We start from the raw sequence: 27,580 nt of genomic DNA on the forward strand, positions 1-27,580 counted from the left end.
TGTTCACAATTTAGGGGACCCAATGGTGAGGAGAGGAAAAAGTGGGAGAAACTGAGGGAGGAGGTTACACTGTTTAAAGGGGAAACAAAGGAGGAGGCAACAATTCTTGATAAGAAATGTACTCATCACTTTGCCCATGTAATTGTAACTCCTCTGTACGGTATTTTCACAATAAAAAAAAGAATTATACTCATTACCTGATTTACATAATTACAACACCTCTGAATATCACCTTTACAATAAATTTTAAATTAAAAAAGGAAAATTAAGCTGGGCACTGGTGGCTCACGCCTGTAATCCTAGCTACTCAGGAGGCTGAGATCTGAGGATTGCGGTTCAAAGCCAGCCCGGGCAGGAGAGACCATGAGACTCCTATCTCCAATAAACCACCAGAAAACCGGAAGTGGCGCTGTGGCCTCAAGTGGTAGAGCGCTCGCCTTGAGCTGAAGAGCTGAGGGACAGCGCCCAGGCCCAGAGTTCAAGCCCCACGACCGACAAAAAAAAAAAAAATTATTAACCATTTCTTACACATGCTAATATGTTTTGCTTTATATGATATTCTAATTTAAATGTACTCACAAGGAGATGTAGGATGTCTTCAAACATTGTTCTATTTAATGTTTTAAATTTTATATTATATTATGAATTAAATGATCTGGTGAAAGACAATAAATGAAGAGTTCAGGGCAGGTCCATATAAACCCTGTTAATTTTACTCCTGAAATGTTTTAGATCTCATAGTCTACATAAATAGATGAAAATCACAGGTATATTATTTTTGGTTCAAATGTTCAGTGAATGCTATCAGGCCATGAGAAAATCAAAGTTTTCATATAAAAAGGAACATCTGATTTGGGAATTGAAGGAAAAACAATAATCTTGAGAGAGATGGAATAAAAACATATGTAGGCAACGGAACTTCACAAAATGAGGCCAGCTCAGGCATGAAAATACATGAGACTCTATTTTAATCAATGGCTGGGTATAGTGGCGCCCACCTGTTATTCCAGCTACTGAGGAGGAACAATGGCCTAGTCATGAGGCTGGGTTCTGTGATCCACAGATATCTGTCTTCCAAATAGATAGAATTACAGGCTTCATCTGCTTCTAGTCAGGTCAATATTAGTCATGGGGCTTGAACTCTGGACCTGTCCCTCAGCACTCTACCACTTGAGCCACAGCACCACTTCCAGTTTTCTGATAGTGTATTAGAGATAAGAGTCTCACAGACTTTCCTGCCCAGGCTAGCTTTGGACCATGATCCTCAGATCTCAGCCTCTTGAGTGGCTAGGATTACAGGTGTGAGCCACCTGAACCTGGCTAAACTAAATGTTTTATACACAAATAGCTGAAACACAAATATAATTTCATTCATACAGCTAATCCAGGAAAATAAAAATATGAAAATATTACTTATATTTTCTTCCATTTTGTATAGGTTAACATAGTGACAACCCTGAGTTATTTTGTTTTTCTCTTCTCCCCTCTCCTCCCTTCTCCTTCCCTCTTTCCCTGCCCTTCTCCTCTTCTCTTCATTTGATCTTTGTTTTATTGAGACAGGCTCTTACAAAATAGCCCAGTCTGAGCTCAAATTCATATTCATCCAGTGTCCACATCTGCTGAGATCACAGCTACGTATCACTATAGAGAGTTAAGAATTTTTAAAATTTATAAAGCAATATTTACATGTCTTATGTTACTTGTAGTGAATGCAATGACTTCTGAATTTCATACAACTGCAGTATTATTTTAGGATTGGACACTTGGCTATTTTGTGTTTGCTTATTTATTTTCCTATCTGTGTCTGCGTTTTGATAGCATGTTTAATTCTTAAACTGTAACTGTCTACCATGTTCCTCTCTCTCATGAAAATACTGTATAGAGGGGTTACAGTTACATGAGCAAGGTAATGAGTACATTTCTTATCAAGCATTGTTGCTTCCTCCTTTGTTTTTCCCCTACCATCCACCTCCACAACTATCCCACACACACACACCCCACCCCGGCCTGGGCCTAAATTGTAAAGTTCGTTTGAAGCTACTCACTTTCCTAAATTCTCATGTAAGTGCTAGTGCTTAAATTGAGGACCAAAATCTCTCCCTTGGCTTTCTCATTCAAGACTGTTGCTCTACCACTTATGCCATGGCAGAAATCTAGCTTTCTGATAATTAGTTGGAGATAGAATCTTAAAACAACAAAAACATTTGTAGCTAAGCTAGCTTCAAACTTCAATACTCTGTGTCCCTGCTTCTTGAATTGCTAAGGACACATGAACTAGGCATGAACTAATAGGGATGAGCTAATGACACACATCTTGTAGCTACCTCACTTTTTGGCCTGAATTATCATTTTATCTTTTCTTGCTTCCTTGGGAATGATTTAGCAAGATCTTCCACATGATCTCTCAGTTTTTACAAAAATAACATGATTTTTTTCCTGTTCCATGTGAACATTTTTGAGTGTTCTGAGTTGTTCCAATCCTATTTTTCCAGTTCACCATACAAAAAATTTTCAATGATAAGCTTTCCTTCTGATTCTCCAGGTAGTTGTTCCTCTTTCTGGATTCTTGAGTATCATTTAATAGCATGTTGTTAATTTTATCTACCTAGTTTTGAAAATTACAGTCTTTTAGTGTCTTTTTTTAGTGAAACAGAAGAACTTGCATTATCTACTTATAAATTTGTTGTGAAAAAGAAATGAGTTCATCCATAAAACCAATTTAGAATAATGTCTGAGACATAAAAATTGCACAATTAAATGAGGCTAGTATTATTACTTTTACTTTCTTGTTTAGAACATCTTTGAGTAACTAATTATAGTCAGTAGAAGGCTTACAAATCACCTCTCACTTTTGTTCTACTTTTATTTTGCAAACTTTTCAAATACCTTTGCTCTCATTCCTTTCTCCCCTCCCCCTCCCTCCCTTCCTTCCTTTCTTCCTTCCTTCCTTCCTTGACCTTCTTCTTGCTTTTTCTTACTTTCTTTCACTCACTCTCTTTCTTGTGGTACTAGAATTTGAATTCAGGCCTTGTGTGGCTAGGCAGTGGTCTCTACTCTTTAGGCATGTCTCCAACCTAACAAGTATATGGTAGTTATTTTTTAAGATAGGGTTGCTTTTCCTTTCCAAGAACATACTCGGGTCACAATCAACACTATTGGTTGAGAAAGGAGTCTAACAAATGTTTCTGTCAAGGCTGGCCTCCAAATATGATCCTGTAGTTTCCCAAATATCCAGAATTACAGGGGTAATCCACAGTGGCTTGCTGTATTTTCAATTAAAACATTAAAAACAGATTTATATTCTGCAGTCTTAATCAGGTTCCATTACAAGGATACATGCATATATTTCCCTGATTCATTTACAATCCTCTAATTGCACACAAAGATTTAAAAGTAAGGAACCAAGTCATTTCCATATAACAATCACATTAAGATTTTGAATGATTTTGAAAAAATCAAGTATATTAGACTTGAATCACAAGTCTATTAAAATGAAATAACATAGAAGAATAAAGTTCATTCCTATAAAAGAGAGACTTGTTTAAAAACATACACAAAAGACCAACTATAATTGTGAAGGTAAAAATTACTGAGAGTAAGAGTTCCCAGGTTTTGATGAAATGTGAGCTATATGGTAAGAGTTAATTTTAAAATGAAAAATTTCAGTCACTACTCCTATTTTAAGAATAGACATCTGACCACTCAGTCATATTAAGTCCTTTCCTTATCTTCCAAACCCACAAGACAGATGGCCCCAGACAGTATTTCCACAAATCACAGTGCTGACTGATAGATGTCTTCATAAATATATGATTGGTGCTTAACTTTTTTTTCCCTTAAAGATCAAAGTCAAATATGCTCATCTGACCATATAAAACGATGCTTAACGCAAACAAGAATTTTTATTGTACTGTTTACGATTCTTTATTTTTTCTCTGTTTTTCTCCACTTTTGTGATTTTTTTTTATTTCTGTTCCCCTTTGTCTTCTTTGTAAGTTTATCTGACTTGGGGAGGGGAAGGGGAAACAGAAATGGTGGGACAAAAGGTAAACTAATTCAGCAGTGATACTATACACTATCTATGTTGGTAATGAACTGTACAACTTGGGGGGAAGGAGAGGTGAGAGGGAAAATCCTAGGAGAACATGAGGGAAGAGGTGACAATGTTCAAAAAGACAAATACTCAATATGTGACTTATGGAACGGTAACAGCTCTGTGCAGCACTTTTACAATAAAAATCTTAAAATCAAACCTAATAGGCCTCTGAGAAACATACAGCAGAGGCAGCTGCAAATAAACAGAAAAGTTAGGACATCTGAAATCACTGAATACAGCCCTGGTTATAGTTTGGTCAGGATTTTTCTGTACTAGTACTTCAAGGACAGCTTCTCTCGGAGAGAACTGACACTTGTTAGTATCTATTAGTCCTATCTATTGACTTGGGTGTTGCATCATAGAGACACTCTACCTAGGTGTATTCATGAGGGCCTAGACTCTCAAGTAGTAATAACAAGACTTTTGCTGTCTCTAGTGACAATATAATCATCATGTACTCTCCCCAGAATTTTCTGTTTGTTCCTTTATTGCAGTGATGAAGATCAAACACTCAGCATACTATGCAAGTGCTATCCCACTGAGCCACACCCTCCCCAGCCTCTACTCCCTGATATTGAAAGCTTGCCCTAACAGTTCTGAATACAACATCTCTGGATGCCTTCCTGTGTGGGGTAGGGAACTTCCTGTCAACAGTTTCTGCAATGTACTCTATTTGAAAATTAAATTGTAACTGCATGGTGATACAGGATGTGTTTCTGGATATTTTTTCTATCATAAGTGTTATATATTAGCTTAATAGGCAATTTTACTTTAAATGACTTTGAAATCTTATTAGTTGATACTTGGCTATTTAGATCCAATCTTCAGGATATATTACATTTAGATTGCTAATAGCACTTGATACTATAGCCAAAGAAACAATAAGTTAATATGCTGAAAATGAACTTTATTCTAGAAGAGCTGAGGTTATACATTTTCAAAGCTATCATGATAAATGTTTCCCTTTGGAATTACTATACACATGTTGGCTTCTTCACAATTGAGATTTGAAAATCAAATTTCAATAAAAACCTGAAAAAATTGCCAGTATTTTTATTAGAGGTGTGTTTATGTGTATGCGAATGGGTGTACGTATGTATGTGATTATTTTTTTTTAATTGTGAAAATACTGTACAGAGGGGTTACAATTACATGGGCAAGATAATGAGTACATTTCTTATCAAGCATTGTAGCCTCCTCCTTTGTTTCCCCTTCCCATCCCATCCTCCCCCCACCTTCCCACCCAACCCTCCTCCCCCCACCACCAAAGTTGTAAGGTTTTCGACATAACGATTTGTACGTCTCATTGTTGCAATGGGTCCAAGTGTATCCCTATTTAAACAATTTGTTTTTTCCCTTCCCCTCCAAAAATTATAACAACATCAAATACAGTGAAAGCTGGGGTTATACCGTGGGGGAGGGACATACAAAGCAACAAAGAAGTAATCTTATAAATGTGTTAGAAACAATTGCATGAAAGAAAAAACATTTGAATACATATCTTAGGGTTCATTTCCCTAACATCAACTTATCTGACCTTTTCTGCTTGACTCAGACATATACTACTTATTGCAAATAAGGGAAACCATGGGACATATGTTTCTTTGGGCCTGGCTTACTTCACTTAATATAATTTTTTCCAAGTCTTTCCATTTCCTAACAAATGGGGCGATGTCATTCTTTCTGATGGAGGCATAGAATTCCATTGGGTATATATACCATATTTTCTTGATCCATTCATCTACTGAGGGGCATCTGGGTTGGTTCCATATCTTAGCAATGGTAAATAAGGCTGCAATAATCATAGTCGTGCTGGTAGCTTGTTTTGAATATTTGTTTAAAAAAAAGATTTTGGAATTTGCTTAATGATCTTTAGCTTGAGATTTCAAAAGGTATCATGAGTATAAGCAAACCGATAGGAACATAGATAACAATGAATTAAGGATTATGCCAGCCTAAGATACTGTTTATCACTTCTGAGGCAGACAGAACTCAAATTGCCTTCATTAGCTGAGCAATATGCTACGCAAAATGAGGGGGAGACTTATCAGGAGACATTTTCATTTGCATTTTTCCTGTATAACCAAGCTGTTCTGTTTTCTAGCTGCTCAAGAGCTGTGAACAGGAAGGAAAGAAAATAGTTCAGGTAAGCCAGAGGCATTCCAGGACAAAAATAAATGAAAAGAAAAAGTTTATCAATGAAGAATTGTGCTTTGTGTTATTTGTAATACAAAAAGACTAGCTTCCCAGTCTTCTTCCTGTGTTGTTAGTGTTTAAGATGTTCTAATGCATGATTTCTCCTCGCATCTACTACCACAAGCAAAGCTAGAGGCTGCTCTTTTGATAAATGATCAATAGTTCGGACTGACATCACCCTAGCTACACTGCTGTTACTGCTTAAGAGACTGAATTTCAATTAAGCAGTAAATCCTTATGGAATTACATTTCCAACAGTCACTTAACATCTGTTTAATCCGCTGGAATTCTGAAACACTATTATTTTGTAGAGTTCTTTCCTCCAGGCTCATTCATAAAGCAAACTATTATATTTGACTGGGAAAGACATATTTTCCAACAGAGGAAAAAAACCCACCCAAATTATCAATTAATTGTTTTCAGTTGCATGTCTATGTACAAACTATGTTATAGCTTGCAGAATAAGTCACAAAGGTGACAAACAAGGTGCATTAATGAATACTCTCAATCACAAGTGTCTGGACTTGGCTACATAGCTTTAGATCATATGTTACACTTGAGAAATTTTTTCCACACAGACAAGTTTTCCTTAGACAAGTTTTAAAATCATGCAAGACACACAAGCAGTCATAGTGCTGATCCTATGCAAATCTGTGTAAATATTCTCATTTTCTATATAAGAAAATACTCCTACAGATTTTTTAAAAACATTTGTTTACTTTCAAAAACGGCGGTTGATACTTCATAGGCCATTCATCTAAAGGAAAATGCCATCTTCTTTATTGAGGACTTCAAAGTTTTAAGACAAAAGCATAAGCTCTATGACAGGCATACCCTTCATATAATGTTTTAATCATTTTAAATTTATGAGGCCACAAAGTCAAATGAACACAACTGGTTTGGTTCAACTGTAATGTCTGTAGATATTTCACTATTAGATGTGTGGAGAGTAGACAGTAGGTTAAACATTCTTACATATAAAGCACCACTTATAATGTCTACCACACACTGTATAAATTACACCTTATGAATAAAAATACAGATATTAAAGGCTTTTTGAACTAATAATCAGTCAGCCAGTATTTAAACATAAATTGTTTGACTACAAAGGTTTTGGCTTTTTATTCCACTGTACCAAAATCCACAGACATATCCGCTGTTTTCTTTAAACTCTTAAAATGAAGATCCTTCTTTAGTAATACAATTTATATCACTGTTAACAATTCAGTAAACACACCTTAATATCACACATTTTGTTTTATTTGGGAAAACATGCTCAGTTATTTTCTCTTTCAAAATTGGTGTTAAGCTTAAGCAAACTTAATACCTCTATCCATCCCATGATTGAATGTTAGGTATCCTAAAAATACAAAGCTATTATAATAATCCAGCTAACTACATCTGTTATGGACTAGTAAAATTTATTTTTACGGGTAGGCTTAACACATCAGAGTAATTTAAACAGTATCACCTCTTCCCTTTTTTTCTCCTAGTTTTATTTTCCTCTCTACCCCTTCCTGCACAAGTTGTATAATTCATTTTCAGCACAGTATCTAGTGGGTATCACTGTTGAATTAGTTCCCATATGTCTCACTCTATTAAAAAAGAAATGTACCAATTTCCTGACCTATGTAATTCCTCTGTATGTACTTTTACAATATAAAAAGTGAATAAATAAATAAGAGGAATTTAGTGTATATTAGCTGATGAGTTGTCACTAAAAGGATGCACTCTAGTAAGTAGTACAGTAGGATTGTATAATAATGGGAAAGAAAAATTCTAAAGTTCTGACCTTAAGAATTAGAAATCTAGTAACTCTTCTGTACATCCCCTTTACATTAGAAAAGTAAAAAAAAATAAAAAAGAATTAGAAATATTAGGACAGGAAGATTTTGTAGTGCTTATTATTTTAGAAAACAAGATTGAAGCATACTTTTATGTAGAAAGAAGCATATTTCTTTATATGATAAACCTATTATTTTATTTATTAATTTTTCTGACTTCATATTATTTTAGAACATCAGAACAATTAAAAAGATTAAAAAACTAATAGATGTGTTAGATAAAAATAAAGATAAAGATAAAACAAAGATAATAGTTCATATGAGGAAACAGATAAAAATAGCTGAGACAAAAGACAAGGGGGAGAAAAATACATAGACTACCAAGGTGAAAACAGAACAGAAAATATTAGGACATACAGAGTAGTAGTTGCACCACAAATGTTAATTTCATTGATTTTAAACTTCAAGTGGAAATATTAGCATAAGATGTTGGAAAAAATAGCCCCGAGTTTCTTGGTACATATCTCAAGATTTTAATATTGACTATATAATCTTTTAAGAAATTTTGTAATAATCAAAAAATACTTTAACATGTTTATAGATACTGCATAAGTTTCTAATAGTCAATAAAAAGAACACCCATAAAATGAAACTGTGTAATGACTCAGACCAATAAATAGTTGAGTGCTTTGAAAACAAATTACATTGGAAGAAAATTATGCACTTACCATCATGATTTGGATTTCCAAGTGTCCATGGCTCATCAGAGTCAAAATGAGTATCTCCTCCAATTCCAGGGCCAGGGAAATAGGCATGTGCCAAAAATCCTCCCTCCCCGTCAAAGGGAGAACTGTCTCCGTGAAAACCAGATGCAAAAATGATGGTTATATCCACATCACGTTTACCATTTTCTAACTCACTGTAGGGAACTTCTTCAAATGTCAGAGGAGTTACATTCTGCCACACATCAAAGGCACGGCGAATAGCTTTTCGAGTCTCAGGGTCTCCTACTTTTGGAGTTACGTTCTTTATACTGAAAGTTAGAAAAAAAGTCATTATCAATGTGATTCTGTTTTGTGCAATATGACAGATTTTATCTATTTAGTTCAGCAAAATATCAGAGAAAACAGCTTGAATAGAAACGCATTCTATATCTACTATTCACTGCACTGGGGATTATTTAGATATCAGCACCACAGTACTCATGTGCTAAAGCTACAGGGAGCAGATTTTCACTGAATAGTTAACAGAGCGAATGTAGTCCATTTGTCACTTTGCTTCCTGGACAATAAGAAGGGAGATTTTCTAAATATCGTTTTGAGCTGAAATAAAAACAACTTCCTTACACTTGTAATTATTTTTAGGGGTACATCATTGTATCTGTGTAAATCAACTCCAAAGGTTCTCATGTTTTGTGCTTTAAGTCTCTGAACACCAATTCAATAGACACAAAGGTATTTATTTTTTAAGGTCCTTAACTTTTAAAGAGCAAGTCTCATAATTACAGCTTCTGATGTTCTACTATTTGTAACTATCTTTCTGATTAAAATGTATTATGTGTAAATAACTAATAAATGGAACTAACAAAATTTAAGAGTAATGTGGCTATTCTTTCAGCTTGTTCTCATACAAATATAAACTGGTGAAACAATTATTATTTTTCCTGATTTGTCATTTATATATATTTCCCAGATAATTCTCTATGTGAATTAAAAGAATTAAAATGCACATTTTTGTATTATAGTATCATAAGTCCATACTGTATATAAGTAAAGTAATTGATAACTTCCATACCAATTACAAATATGCATCTCAAATACTTTCAACTCATATTTTTTCAAACATGAACTTATATGGAGGCATATTTTAATAGGAAATAAAATCTAATATCAAGTCAATATTCACTTTATATTATCATAAAGGAGAACTGGAAAGCTAAAGTTGTAGAGTAATGGAGTGAGAGTTTAATTATGGGGTGTCTTCTATATGTCATTGCATATATAGAACACGATCAACTTTGTATGTGAAAGCAGTATAATATGATTCAAGTGCACCTATGCCAAACTGAGTACAAATGTTAGGGAGAGTTATGCTAAACTATATTTACTGTTTCTTATTAATGCCCCCAAACAACTCACTTAGATGAGTGTTTATGCCTGTCTTACAACAAAAGAAGCTACCATTTAGGAATTTAAAGAAAAGCTTTGATGTGACAAAAATGAAAATATGTTAAGTAGTTTTATCCTAAGCCTTTTAAGAATCCATTGTCCTGAATTCTATGCTAGTTTACATGTATAATGTTTCCCTTATTTCCTAATAAGCCATCTAGAATGTATATACAGTGGCTATGTGATCATAAATATTCTCCATTCTAGGAGTATTTATCCCTTATTTTCTCCATGGGGATACAAGAAAAGAGTATCTTTTTCTCTACTTAATATCTTTTATACTACAATAATTCCTAGCTAAAACTTCCAATGTATTTATAATCCATTCTACTTAAAGGCAGTGAAGTCTAAACCTACCAGATACGAAGTGGAGGTAAGGAGCACTCTACAAGAATTGGGAAGTGGAAGATTTGGGGAAAAAAAGCCTGGGAAAATTTAAAGAGAAAGGGGCTGGTATAGTTTGGGCAGAGAAGAAGTGTCAATCTTATCTTCTGACTGAGAGAAAGAACAGAGTATCATCAACAGTGATGAGAAAACTGACTTATGCTTCTTAAATACCTTGAGCCATAATGAGAAAAACACATAGCAGTAGAGCAAAAGTCAAAACAAAAAGATCCTTCAGGAACTACTGTTAAAAACCCAGGTAAATAATATTGGTATTCTGAACCAGCCTAGTTTTAATGGAGATAAAGACAAATGAATTTTATGACATGACTAGATGAATGATTCTTTAAAATTATGAGAAATGTGAAGAGTTAGGAAGATATAATAGTTTTGAACTGAGACCAATGTTGGATAGATCAAGTAAATTTCATGCCAGGAAGAACACTTGCTTAGAAAGAAAATGAGGATTGGTCATTAGTAATACATACTAATATCCTATGTAAAAATGATTAGGAAAGGATTTTACTGTAACGAGGGAAGCAATTTTTAAGAATATAATAAAAATGATTAGTAACAGTTAAATTATTAGCATATTCACATTCAGAGTATAATATAATGTTCTAGGAGGGAAAAATCAATAGACTGATTTACTCTTCATGTTGTGCATATATTGTTGACGGGTTTCATCACCTTCTACTGTGTGAGAAATGGTTCCAGAAAAGAAAGTACAGAAGCCCTCCAGGAAAACCTGTCTCAAATATTTGGCTATTTCTTCATGATGCAAGAGGATTTAAGTGCAAAATTATTTGGATCTTATTTAAATCATGTTCATTTCATTTCATAGTCCGTAACTTATCCTCTGGTCACACAAGTTGAATTCTCTTTGAAGTCAACAGAATCCTCAAGTTCAGTGAGCTCTTTGGGTTCAGATAAAGTAATAAAACATCTGTCTGTGGAGAAGCTGATTATTTCTTAAAACTTCTGAGTTTCAGTGCTGTTCATGTTACTGAAATAAAATAACTTCAAGAATGCTTCCTCAGTTATCACTAGGGATGCATTTAAAAGCTGTGGTAACTAAGTGACATATATACTGAAAAAATTAACACTAATTAATATAAACATGGCATGGTAGCAATCACCTGTAATCTCAGACTAAGGCAGAAGGATGAAAAGTTCGAGATTAGTTTGGGCTGCATAGCAACATGGAGTGCTGGCTTTAGTCATACAGCAAGAGCCAATTTCAAAAACACAAATCAATCCCAAACAATTAATTAAGACATTCAAACAGAGCATTCCTATACTAATACTCATTAATATAATTTTAAAATTAAACCAACTAGCAATTTAGATTTATCTCATTAGCAACTTATCATTTTAAACTATAATTTAGAGTTGTAAAACTAAATAATTTTCTTACTCCTGCTGTATAATATTAAGCCAAATGTGATAAAAAATCTATTTAAAACAGTCACTTTATTCAATACATTTTTCTTATGCTGTGGAAAAGGTAAAACAAACCTTAATTTAAATTCATTAATTTACTTGGAAACTATTGTTCCAATCATTGCAGTAAATAATGTTCTTTTATATACTTAACATGTGAGTTTCTTGCTTTTAATGCCACAATAATGAACAAAATTGGAAGATGCCTAATTTAATTTTCCTGTAGTTTAAAATATTTGTTTTCTGAAAGTCTGTGAATATTTGAACATTACTGGTGCTTCCTTCCCATCCAAAAGGCAAAGAAAATTTCCCCATTATGTTGAAAATCCTCACATTAAATTTGACTTTTCCTCAGCAACTTAGCCTTTTGGCTGCTTTTCAAGAAATGTATATTAATTAGCCAGAAAATAGCCAACTGTGATGACCATAAGAGGTCCACAAGGTAAGTTTTGGTTCACTAACCAAAGTGAAATATTATCACAATAACCTTTTTTTTTCCTTTTTCTTTTTCTTTTTTTGAGGGGGTCCGGTCGTGGGGCCTGAACTCTGGGCCTGGGCGCTGTCCCTCAGCTCTTCAGCTCAAGGCCAGTGCTCTACCACTTGAGCCACAGCGCCACTTCCGGCTTTTTTCTTTTTGCTTATGTGGCGCTGAGGAATCAAACCCAGGGTCTCAGGCATGCAAGGCAAGCGCTCTACCACTGAGCCACCTTCCCAGCCCCCTCTTTTTTTCTTTTTAAAACTTTGTACCTTGACTGGGTCACACTCACTAGACTGACTGGCCCCTAACTGTCAATCCTTCTGCTTCAGTCTTCTAAGTTCCAAGATTATATACCTGGACACCCAACCTGGCACCATCATCTTGAATATCACCCTAAATCTTGTCTGCGGGTAATGGCACACTTTACCTCATAATTCAGCTGCTCTTTGCATAAATAACTACTTCATGAGTTTAAATGCTAGGTTTTGTATTTACCTTTATAAATATAATAAGGAAAAATAAATAAAATATTATAAATATAATAAAAAACAAAAACCGTACATGTAATACTTCAATATATTTTAGGAAACTCTTTCAAACATTAATTTAAAAATGTAATATTCTTAGTCCTTGTGCCCACCTTTTAATATTCCCATTAAAATACCCTCAACAGTTTCAGATATTGCCCATGAAATTAAAAGAAATAGAGATGATAGGTGGCCTTCATGAAGCACAATGTTTCAAGCATGGTGCAGAGTTTATTATGTTTGCTATATTAGTTAATATTCCTCAATTACTGTAATGTTTCTTTTGCACAATGAAGAACTGCAGCTTAGTAGATTGAAGTAACTGGATGTATGTAAGTAAGCTTTAGAGGCAGGATTTAAAAACAGGTCTTTCTAACTCTAAAATAGGAATGTTAGCCACATTTTATGTTTTCTATAACCTTAAAAACTACAATGGACTCGGCCACTGTCAGCATGGAAACTCAGCAGTCACTTCTAAATATAATGACTCGATTCTCACTCTTTCTTCTCTTCTTCTATTTTTCTCATTAAAAGAAAAGGTATAGGCAATACCTAAAAGTGCAGACATGAAGTAGGGTGCCCTGTCAAAATGTTGAGGTCAAATGTTCAAGCCAAATAAAGAGATTTTTCTGAAATGAAAAATGATTAAGATGGCTAGAATGACCTTAGCTTTGTAGTTCTATGGTTGAATTTGTATCTTGTCAATTAGTACAAACTGATGTTTTCATTGTCATCTCTGTGCATAAAGATCTATCACTGAATAATTTTGTGAATAAAATAGCCCATACTTTCATTACTGATCTAAAAGGACTACCCTGGTATAAATGAATTGTTTATATATTCATGGTTCTGTTTCTGTGTCTCTTCCTTTACTATTGGCCTGTTAAACTATCTAATATATTATCTATACCTATGCTAATACTTTATATCTCCTTTTAAGATCTGGGAGTGGAGCTCAAAGTGTTAAGAGTGTTTTGCTTATAAGGACAAGACTTTCAGTTAAAACTGCATAGAGAAAAACAACAAACAAGCAAGTAAACAAACAAACATGGAAATGTAGTTTGGAAGTAGAGCATTTATCCAGCACAGCTAAGGACCTAGATTCAATCCCCAGGATCCAGTACTGAAAAAGTGCTGAGGGAAAGACAGCTAAAGCATACTGGCTTCCAATTTTGGGGGAAAAAAGGCTGGAGGTCATCACTCCCCATCTCCTCAATCTGAAACTGAACATCTCTCTTAAAAAAAAAAATCTGTCACCAAGATTAGTGTGTGGGAGGGTCTCATACATTTATGAGTTTTACTTCTGGTGGCTACTTCAGTTTCTTACACTGAACAACATATAAAAAGTCTTGGATGCATTCAGCAAAGGGAGGAGAAAAGTTTCTGTAAATCAAGCCTTAACATCCAGGCCCCCTGTAAAAACAAGAAATTTAATCACAAGGCGAGGCTGATTTTCTTTCTACAGAATCTTACATCATTCCTACTTAGTGTGAGTAAATAACAGTAAATTACAAACAAGGTAGCTAAAGACATAAAAAACGTTCCTTTCTTCCTGCCTTTTCTCCTTCCTTCCTTCCCTCTCTTTCTGTCCTTCCTTCCTTCCTTCCTTCCTTCCTTCCTTCCTTCCTTCCTTCCTTCCTTCCTTCCTTTCTTTCTTCCTTCCTTCCTTCCTTCCTTCCCTCTCTCTCTTTCTTCCCTCTCTCTCTTTTTCTTTCCTTACTTTTTTCTTCCTGACAATACTCAAGGCCTTGAGACACACCTCTTGTTCCAGAAGTTTTCATAGGTACTTAGAAGTGGGGAGAAGAGACTAGACTCATTTCTAATAGTCAAAACCTGGGAAACAATCATGATGGCCTTAATCAGTGAAAGAATGCACAAACCTGTGTTGATTATTATTCAGTAATAAAAATAAATGAACTACCAAGTTGTATAATTTGTGACAAAGTCTTAAATGTAATTTGTTAAGGAAAAGAAGCTAGTTTAAAAAGACTTCGGATAATTCTTGCAGAGTTTTTTAAATCAATGATTTGTAGGGGTTTTGAGGAAGGTGAGAGGGATAAGTAGATCACATATAGGAGTCTCAAGGAGTGAAACTAATGTACATGAAATTTTAATGGTAGGTAATGACATCGTGCAATTGTCAAACCCAGGGAATTGCACAATACAAACAGTGGACAGTTCAATGTACAATTTTTTGAATCATGCATCATATTTGAATCATCAGTTGATACAAGTATACCATCCTAAAGACGATTTGAATAACAAGAGAGACTTTGTGTGCTGTGTGACTTCTGCCAGCCTATACTTGTCCTGAAAAGAAAATTTATTATTAATTTAAGATGATTATATGCTTTTATTATTTCTAAATTATTAAGAGTTTCTTTTAAACAAATTATGAGTAAAGATAATTTCTTTTCAAACCCTCATACATTGACTTTCTCTCTTCTTAACTACACCATGTTGTTAATACAGGTACAGGTGTCAACATCATTTGCTGTCTTTCTTACTTAAAGATTTTACCGAACATTTCCCACTGTTTGAATATGAAACAGATTATGACAGTTTTTAATTTTGTGGATGCTTTTCTATTGATCATGAAGTGTCCTTGCTTTATTTCCTAGTTATAACAGTTACTACTTGTCTACGTATTTTAAGGACACCATATATATAAAACTCTTTAATGCTGTACATTTCTCTCAAGATAGAAATTCAATATCTTTACAGTTGACCTTTATGTTCACTCTTCCTGTTTCCTAATCTGTTTTACTTTTATACAAAAATGCATTTTAAGTTATATGCCTAGGCTTAACCCTAGTCAAGAGTAGAGTTAAGGCTTTTTATAGTCATTTTGCCAGAAAAAAAATTTAAAAACAAATCTTTCTATTCTTCATTAAAGGTTAGAAAACCTTCTCCCTAATTTTTCCCCTCTCTAGGAAATATTTGATAAATGATTTTACTTACAAAAAGTTCATTGGAGTGAACTGTCATGAAGACATATGAATTAATATTGCCATTCTTGGATATATATATATATATATATATATATATATATATACACACACACACACACACACACACACACATATATATATATAAATTTATTGGTAGAGCAGTTTTACAAGTGCCAATTTTAGAGATTGTCAAATCAAAGTTATAAAGTTAAAATTCCACTGAAAAAATGTAAATGATGGTTGAATACCAACTTCACAGGATTGGCCTAAAAATGCTTTGCTTAAATTTCTCTTATCTGCACTAGACCTGGACCTGATTTCCATAAAACAAAAATCTAGTGTAACGCTTTCTGGAAAGACATGAATACAGATTGACACAAGAAAAAAAGTATTCCTCAAGTAACCAAATCTCAGTGGCAAATTCAAATTATGTAGATAGGAACCCAACATATATTGAGTTTTTTCCTGATGAAACAAATGCAAGAGAGAAGAAAAAATAGAGGAATAAAAAAGATGGGGGAAAAGAAAATAATGAGAGGGAAAAAAAGCCCTTTGTGAGCTTCTCATTTTATCTTTAATCAGTTTGTAAAGTCTTGTTGATAAAGAATATGAATTACAAAATTCTCTTCATGTATTTTATGGTATACCTACACTTTTTTTCAATGTAGCTGTCTGTCCCTGCCCACTGGCTTAGCAAGGTCCTGATTTGGCGATAAGGTTATTTTTCAAGGAGATTTTCTTTAATTTTTCAGAATGTTTGGATGACATTTGTATTTCTCTTGCTTTTTGTTTATACATTTCAATCAGATTTTCCATTTTTTGTCACTTTTCTACATGACTACAAATTGCAGAGGACAAATAGGGTCCTGTATTTTATGCCCAGGGCCTACCACTATTGGATTGGTATTCCATAAGCAGCAGTTCAGTTGAAAATAAACATAAGCATTTATATGATCAGCAGTTGTCATTGTAGTTTGGAAAGAATTTTGCTTCACTGAAATAATACAACAAAGACTATATATTTCAATGGTTTCTAAAAAGATAAGAAGCAAAATAATAAAAGTGAGACTGAGTAAATTATTGATTCTCAAGGTATTTCATTTAAAAGACAATTTTATGTACTTAATTATTTGATTTTCCTTTTATAATATGAACACTTATCTCAGAAGACACTAATTCAGAGATGCATCACAAAATCCTTCAAAGAGTGCTGGAATCCATTCAAAAGGAGAAACACTAGTATACAAAAGAGACGTTTCAACTAATGTACCCATGTGGATAATTTATTCCCCTTTCCACTGAGTTTTAACATAATTACACCCAATGCTAACATGTAGTCCAAGTGCATAAAATATATAAACTGTGTCAAAACAAATTGCAATGGAAAAGCCATTAATTGTTCTCTTTCTGTACCTGTATGTGATGTGTTTGTGTTGCCACTTCTGTCCTGTTAATGCATATCGTTTTCGACGAATATTAAATTTGGAACTACCTCTTGTCTGATCAGGTACACCACATCGAGGCTTTTTCATCCAGCTGAAAAAAAGCAGTAATATCTGTTATTTATTGAAACCCCTAATCATTTTTTTGTCGGTCATAAGGCCTGAACTCTGGGCCTGGGTGCTGTCCCTCAGCTCTTCAGCTCAAAGCTAGTGCTCTACCTCTTGAGCCACAGTGCCACTTCTGGCTTTTTCTGTTATATGGTGCTGAAGAATCAAACCCAGGGCCTCATGCATGCAAGGCAAGCACTCTACCACTGAGCCACCTTCCCAGCACTCCTAATCATTAATTTTAAAAGGAAATCAATGAATAGTTTAATATGAGACAATATTATTGAAGGCAGTAAACCATAAAGTCCAGGGATAAAAGTAATTTTCTTGCAATTTGAATCTAAATAGAATTTTGGGAAGGCATATACAAGAATCAGTGGTTTAACATTAGCATTCCTTAGATATTTTTCCTCCTAATCTTTTTTTTTTTTTTTGGCTAATTGCAGACTGAAATATAGCTTCCAAAACGAATCTGCTCTTAGAAGATCTGTAACTATGTGAGAGTCATTAAAGTTTCATTCAATTTAGCATTCAACAATTTTTTAAATCTAGTTCCAGGATTCAACTTGGTATAATCCATTCTCTTCTAACTTAAGTAGCAGTGAGTTGTTTGTACATATAAATTCATGTCCCCAAATTTTCTTCTTACTTTTGATCATTATCCCATCTTCAGGAAGTAGTCCTTTGCTGTGAATCTTTACTAATAATAAAGCTAAGTTAAAAATAAGGTTTCTGAAATGAAGCTCTGTAGCTGAGGAATAGAGTGCAACATTTGTATTTGGAAGTGAAATGATGCTTTCAATTCACTGAGTTTCATGTTTATTCACATATAATAGTCTAACGTCATTTCTAGAGAGTGTCATTTGATCATTGTTATGTTTTCTATCTATCCTATTGTGTTTTCTAAGGGGAAAGATGTTCATGATTTTGAGTTTTCCTTTTGAGTCCTGTGATGCTACATGACCCAGAGTGTGTGAATGAAAGAATCAGTTTTTGCTTTATTATGTCAGGCACTTGATAATTTCCTTATTGTACAAAATGGTGAGACAAAGGACAAGGGGGAACCAATGCAACAATGATACTCACAAAAACTATGTTGGAAATGATCTGTACAACTGGTGTGGGGGAGGCTGGGAGGGCGGGAAAGTGGGAGAAAAATGAGGGAGGGGGTAACCAGATTCACAATAAATGTACTCACTACCTTACTTATGGAACTGTAACCCCTCTGTATATCACTTTGACAATACAATTTAAAAATAAATTTTAAAAATGGAATTGACTAAAGAGATGGCTATCTGAAACTGCCCATTATGTGAAAAATGAATTAGTTTATATATTACATGGATAAATCAGCCACTCTTGTATTTTCAAAATTAAAATGGCATTTTAGTGCATATTTTAAGGCAAATTTATTGAACAAATAAACATTAATGGACCTCTGACAAAGTTGATTTTATATAGAGGAAATACATCATCATATTTTCAAAGAAATCTATCACACTTTTCCTTCTACCTCACTGCCCGATGCCTGGAGGTAAAGGTTGCTTTCTATGCTTCAGTTTCCTCATCTACGAAGTGAGATGATAATGTTACCTCCTTTACTAAAGTACTTTAAAGATTAATGTAGTTAAATTGTGTGAATCATTTGGACTACAGTCTAATAGATAGCTACTGCTATTACCATCATAATAATTGTAAATAATCAGGTAGTAATCATACCAGTATCAATAGTAAAAGCAATAGAAATAATGGCTGCATACAAAATTTACTTGTTTCTGTTCACCTTGACCTGTTTGCTAAAATGAAACATTTTACATTATTCAAAACAGAGATATTTCTCATGCTTTGATAATAGAGGTAAGGACAAATATCTGTTTTTTAATGTAAATAAAGTAGTAACAACCTCTGAACAGCTTTATAGCATATGTACAGGTGTTGACATACACTGACCATGCTTGAGAAATACAGGCCGCCCAATGCAGGACTCCCAGTGGAATGAATATAAGAGTTGTAGTCCAAGTATCTGTTGGTGCTGCAGTGGGCTATACGAACAGTCTTGTAGCAGAATAGAATGGGAGTGCCACCCCTGGCTGGTGGAATTGCGCCATGCAGTAGCTTGGCATATCTTTACCAAGAGAAAAATATGAGTCCCCAAACATACTTTATGCTTCTTCCAATTATCACTGTGAGAACAATATTCATTTCACAGAGATGCTTTCATCTATCAAACTTTACAAATTTTAATTGAAAGTAAAAGTAGTATCTACAGCTTAGGGCTGTCCCTGAGGTCATTCTCGGAATGTTTAAATATGTTTGTTTTTATTACTTTAAACAGCTTTAGGTTTTGTTTGTGCTCAAAGAAGGTAAGTCTAGTAGTCACAAGAAGATTTTAAAGTAACATTTACTTAGAGCTCAAAATGTTGGCGGACAGCTTGCTCTGGACCAGAGTATCTTTACCAATTCATGAACTGCCTGCATGTATGCTCATGTGACTCACAGGTCAGAGGGGCAAATTTAAAGCACTTCAATATAAGTACAGAGAAAAATGCATCAAGCCATTCAGATCATAAAGGAGAAGAAAGTCCAGTTAGTGTCTGCTCTTGTTAATGCTTTCATCTTTTAGAATGGGAATATAAGGTTTCTCTTATTATCACTTCTTCCAAAACAACTGAGGATAGACCCACCCTGTAATGCTATAATATTTCAGTACCCTAGAATATTCAGTACTTTTAAAAAATACCATTAGTTACTGAAAACCACATATTTTCTACCTAAATTGAAAGGGAAGTCTAAGTATTAACTTGAATATTTAAATAAAATAATAAAAACCACACAGAACATTGTTAAGTCCAAATTGTTCTGGCTCTTAGTATATCTATATACAAATTTCAACTGGCAATGTAGAGTTCAAATATTACTGCAATTCTACAATAATTTTGTAGAAAAGGTACTTGCTTGTATTAAATGAATTTTAATTAAATTATATTTCTAGCATAGTTTAAATAAAATATGTATATTCAGATTACTCAATGCATTAGAATAAACACACACATATATTCCCATATATATATATATATATATATATATATATATATAAAATATGTATTTTGAAAGAAAGATCAAATGCTTTAAGAAATAATCTCTCTCTCTCTTTGGGCTGGGAAGGTGGCTCAGTGGTAGAGCTCTTTCCCTGCATGCCTGAGGTCCTGGGTTCGATTCCTCAGCACCACATAAGCAAAAAGAAAAAAGCTGGAAGTGGCGCTGTGGCTCAAGTGTAGAGCGCTAGCCTTGAGCTAAAGAGCTGAGGGACAGTGCCCAGGCCCAGAGTTCAGGCCCCACGACTGTACCAAAAAAAAAAACAAAAGAAAGAATCTCTCATTAGTCATTCTTCAATACATAACACTGTATACACAAAATAACAATAAACCAAAGTTTTAAAAACTTTGAGCAGAGTCTAAGACTTGTCAATATTTTATTGCATGTAAAAAATGGATAAGATGCTATTTTAATACAAAGGTATGAGTTGACCTCTATACCTATAGACCTTATTTTATGTAGCAAGTTGGAGATTTAAAAGTTCATATACAATTCATATAAAATATATCAGGCTTATTTTCCTATTGTTTTGAATTTTTCATGCTAAAATATCTTTAAATATTTTATTATTTTTTTATTAAGTTGTTGTACAAATGGTCTGTCATTTAACATGTCAATTTATAAGTATAACGTATCTTGATGAATATTACTCACTTCATATTCTAAGCCTCCCAACCTGACTCATTCCTTCATTTTCTTAGTTTCAAAAAATATGCACTGAATATTATGACTGCATTCTTGACTTGCTTAAAATATCTCTTTTATGCATACTATATACAACAATATTCATTAAGCAACTTAAGTGAGCTTGCTCACAAAAAGTTGCTAGCCAACCTCATAATTTAAAAGAACAAAGACAATATCAGGTAATTAATTTTTGTGGGGAATAAGAATGTATTACTATTTCTCCTACACTAGTTCTAATTAATATATAAGCCATACAGTAGGTCAAATAATATCTGAATGTGTTACTTGAAACTGGTTAAATTCATCGACATAATGTAGAGCTTACCACAATTGTAATCATTACTTTTAATTACCCAAGAATTATAGATTAAACACACCATGTCTGCCTGCCAAAGGAGGATACAATTATTCAATATAAACACATGCAGTTTTGAAAAGATTAAGATATGTTAATAGTTTATAGTATCTGAAAATGGATAAGATGCTATTTTAATACAAAGGCATGAGTTTAATCCTATACTTATAGACCTTATTTTATGTAGCAAGACTGAGATTAAAAATTCATACCTTATTATTTAATTATGTAAAATAATAATGTCATCTCAGCATGAATTGTTATTATATATTCGCCTGTGATTGTATAAACACTATTTGAACAGTATGATTGTGGGGATTATGCTTCTAAAACCAGTATACACTGTTTGATCCAAGTAACCTGGGAAGTCACACCTCAGAAGCAGAAATATTCTAATGGAAAAATAGGCAGCCAGTAAATGAAGCCACAGGGCTTCTCCAGGGAGTGACAGGAATAATAAAGTCCAAGCAGACAGAAGGAGCAGAGGAGGTGTGGCTGGGGACAAAGAAACAATGAGAGAGGGTCAGCAAGTCTTTTGAAGCTTCACCTAGAAATGACTGCCGGATAAACACACCATAAATTAAAAATAAAATTCAAACTGAATTGGATGATTTTTGTTAAAAAACATACAAAAACAAAGAAGGAAAAAAGCAAGCAACAAACCTAATTTGGTTTTACATTAATGGCTGCCTGGATGGATAATCTGTTCCTGTAATTAGTTTCAATGATCTGCTATTTTACCGCCTATTCACTGTTACTACTACGCTTTATGTGTGGCTACTAAGCCATGCTAGGCTTGAAGGACCATGTTCTTCTCTGCACTTCTGTAATTTTACATCCTCCTGACAGCCACAAATTGTTCACACTCATCACCACGTGATGGACCGAATAAATCTTGCACATATTTTATGTTATCCTCTTTTATTATCTCACTTTCAGACAATAAAACCTATCCATCATGAATCCTTCAAATAACCAATTTCTCTAAAGTGGAGAAACAGATACTACCTTTTGTCCAACTCTGATAAATTCAATATTTAGAGCTAAATTTTTAAATATTCTGGCATTAGTAAAGTTAGGCATTCAAGCACTTTCATTTGTTTCCAAAACTTCAAGTTACTTGCAATTCAAAAAGAAATTATGTTCTATTCTCTAAGAAAGTGGGCTGAGTCATAGGGATGCATATGTGTAAGCCCAGCACTCTGGAGGGTGGGATTACCTAGCAGGACCCTGTCTCAAAAGAGGAAGGAAATACAAACAAAAATAAAGTGAATCAAAAGGTAACAGTTCTCTATGAGCAAACTGTCCAGTGTGTTTTATACAATGACAATGTTGGGGTTAACTGTGCAATTTAAACAGACTATAATCCTATAGCTGGTATCAAAACACAGAACTAGCTGAAGTTTTATGTTTTACTAACTTGAAACTTTAATTTTGGAGAAGTTGTAATCATGGCTTAAAAGTAAAAGTTTGGTATTATTTTATAAAGAGAAAATTGCAATAATCAGAGTTCAGCTGGGCAGATATTTCAAAATTTGAATCTCAATACTTACAAAGCATATAACTGTTGAAGGATTTGCTATATCACTTATTAATTTTATTTTCTAAAATATAAATGAAAGTGTTTACACTTCTATAAAAAAGTGATAGAGGAGGTTGTGTATTTATTTTCACAAATGGGTTTGAAGTTTTTTCATCTTAAAGCTTTAACTGTCTGTGTTCCTCTCCTGATGATATAAAATGATATAGAATCACAATACTATAAATAACAGAAGACAAAATGTAATTTCAGAATTGTATGTTGTTAGTTTGACATGTCAGAGTTATGTCTGAGCCCCATACTTCAGATATTAAAGGGTAAATAATGTTATTTCTTGACCAGATATGGTGGCTCATGGCTATATTCCTAGCTACTTGGGAGAGAGCTCAAGAGGTTCCTGGATTTAATGAGGCCAGGCAGTCATCCAGACCCCAGCTCAAACAATAAAGCTGAGTGTTGCATATGACAAGCCATCCTAGCCATAAAGAATAAAGAGCAAGATTTGAGCCGGGTGGCGCCATGGAAAAACACAAGACTCTAAATGAAAATATGAAGTAACTGAAGCAAAAAGATTGGAAATTCAGCTCAACTAATGCAATAAGTTTCAGGTCTTGATTTCAAATTGCAATAGCACCCAAAATACAAAAAAATAAACAAAAATGAAATATTATTTGTTGAGGTCTATAGTGAAGCAAGTTCCACATGGTGGAGTTAGTTTATGCCACCATTCTGGAATTCTCTTAGCCTTTGACATTCAGTTTCTTTATCTGAGCAAGTAATGAGATAAATCGATCGTGTCTTCCTGCTCAGAAGCCCATGTCTGGTCATCAAACTAAAAAACAGATTTATTTACATATGTTTCTTTATTACATATTTGTTTTAGATCTCTAAAAACACATGACTTTTCCTCTACTGAAAAAATATTTAACCATTCTTCCTTTCTCGCCCAGAAGCAACAACATAACCTCATGACGCTAGGGGAAGTATAGTGAGCCAGTGAGTAAACACTCTGTGACTATGTAGTTACCCATAGATGGTGTTCTACTCACAGCAAGGTAACAAGGCCCTGGCTCTTACCACTATACATGTGTCTTTCACAAAGTGATCACTGACATGTTACTAGTAGATGAATCAAGGAATTAAATATTATTAGAGAGTAAGAAACTCCTTTGTGTGTAAGAAACCGAAAGTAATGATATGTCACTGAAAAGTCAATTTAATTTATCTCCTCTGGGGACTCTCACCAGTGTGGAAGTCGTAACCTGCTAAAAACTTGGTCTCTGGCATCAACCATCTTTCCCACCCAAAATAAAAAATCTGATTTGAACTGCTTCCAAATTTCCAGTTCTTTATATTTCCATTATAGTACTAACCTAATAACACTTAACATAACACATTATTACCAGTTATAAAGACCGGCTCTACCCTTCCCTGGCACTTTCTCATAAAGTGGCTTCAACCAGACACCAACTGTGGCTCATAATCATGTCTTCCATCTTTTGCTAAAAGTAGGCGAGTAAACCTTAGATTGACCTTTCAATGTACAAAATCTTTTTTTTTAACTGTGAAAATATCATAAAGAGGGGTTACAATTACACGAGCAAGGTTATGAGTACATTTCTTATTAAATGTTGTTGCCTCTTCTTTTGTTTCCCCTTCCCATCCCTGCCCCCGCTTCCCCCAGCCAAAGTTGTAAAGTTGTAAAGTTCATTTTCGACATCTCATTGTTGCAATGGGTCCACCTGTATCCCTATTTAAACAATTTGTTTTTTCCCTTCCTCTCCCCAAATTATACCAACATTAAACACAGTGAAAACAGGGGTTATGTACAATAACTTTGAGGACAGAAGTTTTAAGATGGACAAATGCCAAAGAAAGTTCATGAGACAAATTATTCTATTAGGAGCTGCTGAAGTTTGTGTAATACTTTAAAGTCTATTAGTTTGGATTAAAAGGACAAAATAGGAGTTCAGGTGTCATTACTTACTCAATTGTGTTTCTGTCCACTTTCCCTGTCATGTTAATGCCATAGAACTGCTGCATGGCAGAGAGGGCAGACTGCATGGTCTCTGCAGAACGCAGCACCGACATCCGGGGCTCAGTCGGTGGAAGATAGCCGTACTTTTGTAACCAGACCTGCAATAACAAGTTGAGTCACTTTAAATCAGCCTCACGGTATAACAATAACTTCCTAGCAATTAATTTGTGTCTACTATAGATTAGCAAACTTCATTTCATTAACATGAACATTATTCATATATCTATTTCTAATATAAATTACATACTGTGCTAGTACTATTCTAGTAGATGTTTTGGGCCTTTCTAATATATCCATATATTTTACTTTGGGAAAAGATTACTGTTCCCTAGAAGCTTATTGTATATCAAGGCTATTGCACATAAAGTAGTGTAGTAAATATCGCACAAAACACAAAGTTTTCGCTGCTTTTTAGGAACTCAACCTCTCACAGTGAAGAATGTTCTGTGTTAATAATATGACTCTATCAAGGCATCTTCACTAGAAGAGTCAGTTAATGTACACCTCTGAAAGACTGAATAACTGGACAGTTACTACAACTTGATGAGTGACTTTCTAAGATGAAATCCCTGTTATTCTGTCATGACATTTTCAGTTTAAGTTTATAACAAGTCTATTTGGTTGTAGCAAGGAATTTCCTAGAAAAGGCAGCTTTTTCATATAAAAGATAGTCTTTATTTACTTCACATGATTTATAAGGTCAAATTTATATGATGTCATTGCAAAGGTGAAATCTGACTGTCTTATGAAATATGCTTAATTCTCTTTTTAACTCTCTTTTGAACTCTCCTTGGTGAAGAGAATCTAATACGATAGTGAGAGAAAAAACTACAGTGAGAGAAAGTTAGAGTTGAGCTCATATCCTATTCCTGATTAGAGAAATAAGTCAGAGTCATTTGAGGTGATAGCTTAAAAGCATTTGAACAAAAATACAATCTACCAGGAAGCAGATGCTTTCCAGTTTTACAAGTTGGTGCATTCATTTAAAATCCTATGTATAGTCTATGGTCCAACCAGCTGTTTTTACTTTAATCATCCCAAGGGCTCTGAGGTTTCTTGAAGTACAGTGAGCTACAATTGATATAGGCCACATAGCTGCTGTAGTACTACTCAGTGGAAGGCATTCATCACTGTGTGCTTTTCTATCTCTGTCTCTATATCACATGAATGAGAATCCTTCAGAAGTTCAGGAAACTGAAATGTTTCCTTTATAAAGTTACTAACAAAGCACATTAGGCTTAATTCCCTAGTGACTATAATAAGAAAACATCAAACTTCCTCAAAAGAGATTCATACTTATATCAGTCTTAAAATATGAAACATACATGTATGAACAGTCTATGATACTTTCAAATGTTGCTTGCCTAAGAATGTAGTATAATCAGAACTTCTTGAAAACAAATTATAACATTTATTCTAAAACTATTTATGAGATGAGCAATATATCAGTATCATGAAGGTTTACTGGGGAAACTCAATCTAGTAAATGTATCTACCATATAGCCAAAGCATGTCAAGACAATCTGTTCATCTGATCTGTAATGAATAGGCTGCCAGGGATAATATATTCAGTTACCTAGATAACAGTGGTGCAATCTGAAATAGATTCCATTTTTACTCCATTCAGGAGGCAGGCTGGAATATTACTTGGTAAAAAAATAACTACTGTTATTCCATTTCTCAAAAATTAGATAATTTTAATAATATAGATGTGTCAATATGCTTAAAATAAATAATTTTTCCATAACACTGTGTTCATTTCTCTCTTGTTACAGTTGATTTGTTGCTAGGTTACACGTGGATGCTAAGCTACTGGCAATTACATTTATGAGAACAGCAAGAAGAGAAAATCATTAATAAAACCCTATCATTTATATACAAATGGAAGGACTAAAAAATACATAAACATTAAGTATATAATGAAAAAATAGCATGTTCTGCAAATGCATATTTGATTTATGCCTTAGCATTTCAAACAAATGATTTCAAATATTCAAATAAGAGGAAAAAATGAATTGTGACTTCTTCAAGTCATTTTTTTATATTATGTTAATCAGGAAATGCTGTTTTGTTCTGAATGACTGACAAGGTGGTAATTCGTTTTAATTGGAAAACAACAGGAAGCCTATGAGATCTTTCATTCTATGGTGAAAATTTGTTTTCTAGATAATAGATCAACATTTTGATTTGTTAGCCAAGAAGCAAACTTTTTTAAATGAAATTAAAACATGGTATCTAATTGGAAAAGAAAATAAATCACAAAGTAATATTTCACATATCACCTTAC

The 27,580-nt window shown here is 33.9% G+C and overlaps 1 protein-coding gene across 1 annotated transcript in view; it reads right to left on the reverse strand.

Annotated features, from left to right (window-relative positions):
• Nucleotides 1–27,580, reverse strand: part of Mmp16 (matrix metallopeptidase 16) — a 239,489-nt gene that overhangs the window by 107,213 nt on the left and 104,696 nt on the right. The window contains exons 2-4 of the mRNA XM_069991021.1: nucleotides 25,243–25,391; nucleotides 17,441–17,563; nucleotides 8,805–9,109 (exon numbers count right to left, since the gene is read on the reverse strand). Coding sequence (XP_069847122.1) covers nucleotides 8,805–9,109; nucleotides 17,441–17,563; nucleotides 25,243–25,391 — 577 coding nt within the window. The remainder of the gene's footprint in view (nucleotides 1–8,804; nucleotides 9,110–17,440; nucleotides 17,564–25,242; nucleotides 25,392–27,580) is intronic.

This window comes from Dipodomys merriami, unplaced genomic scaffold, assembly GCF_024711535.1.
Source record: "Dipodomys merriami isolate MVZ:Mamm:240054 unplaced genomic scaffold, mDipMer1.0.p SCAF_4, whole genome shotgun sequence".
NCBI classification, from domain to species: Eukaryota; Metazoa; Chordata; class Mammalia; order Rodentia; family Heteromyidae; genus Dipodomys; species Dipodomys merriami.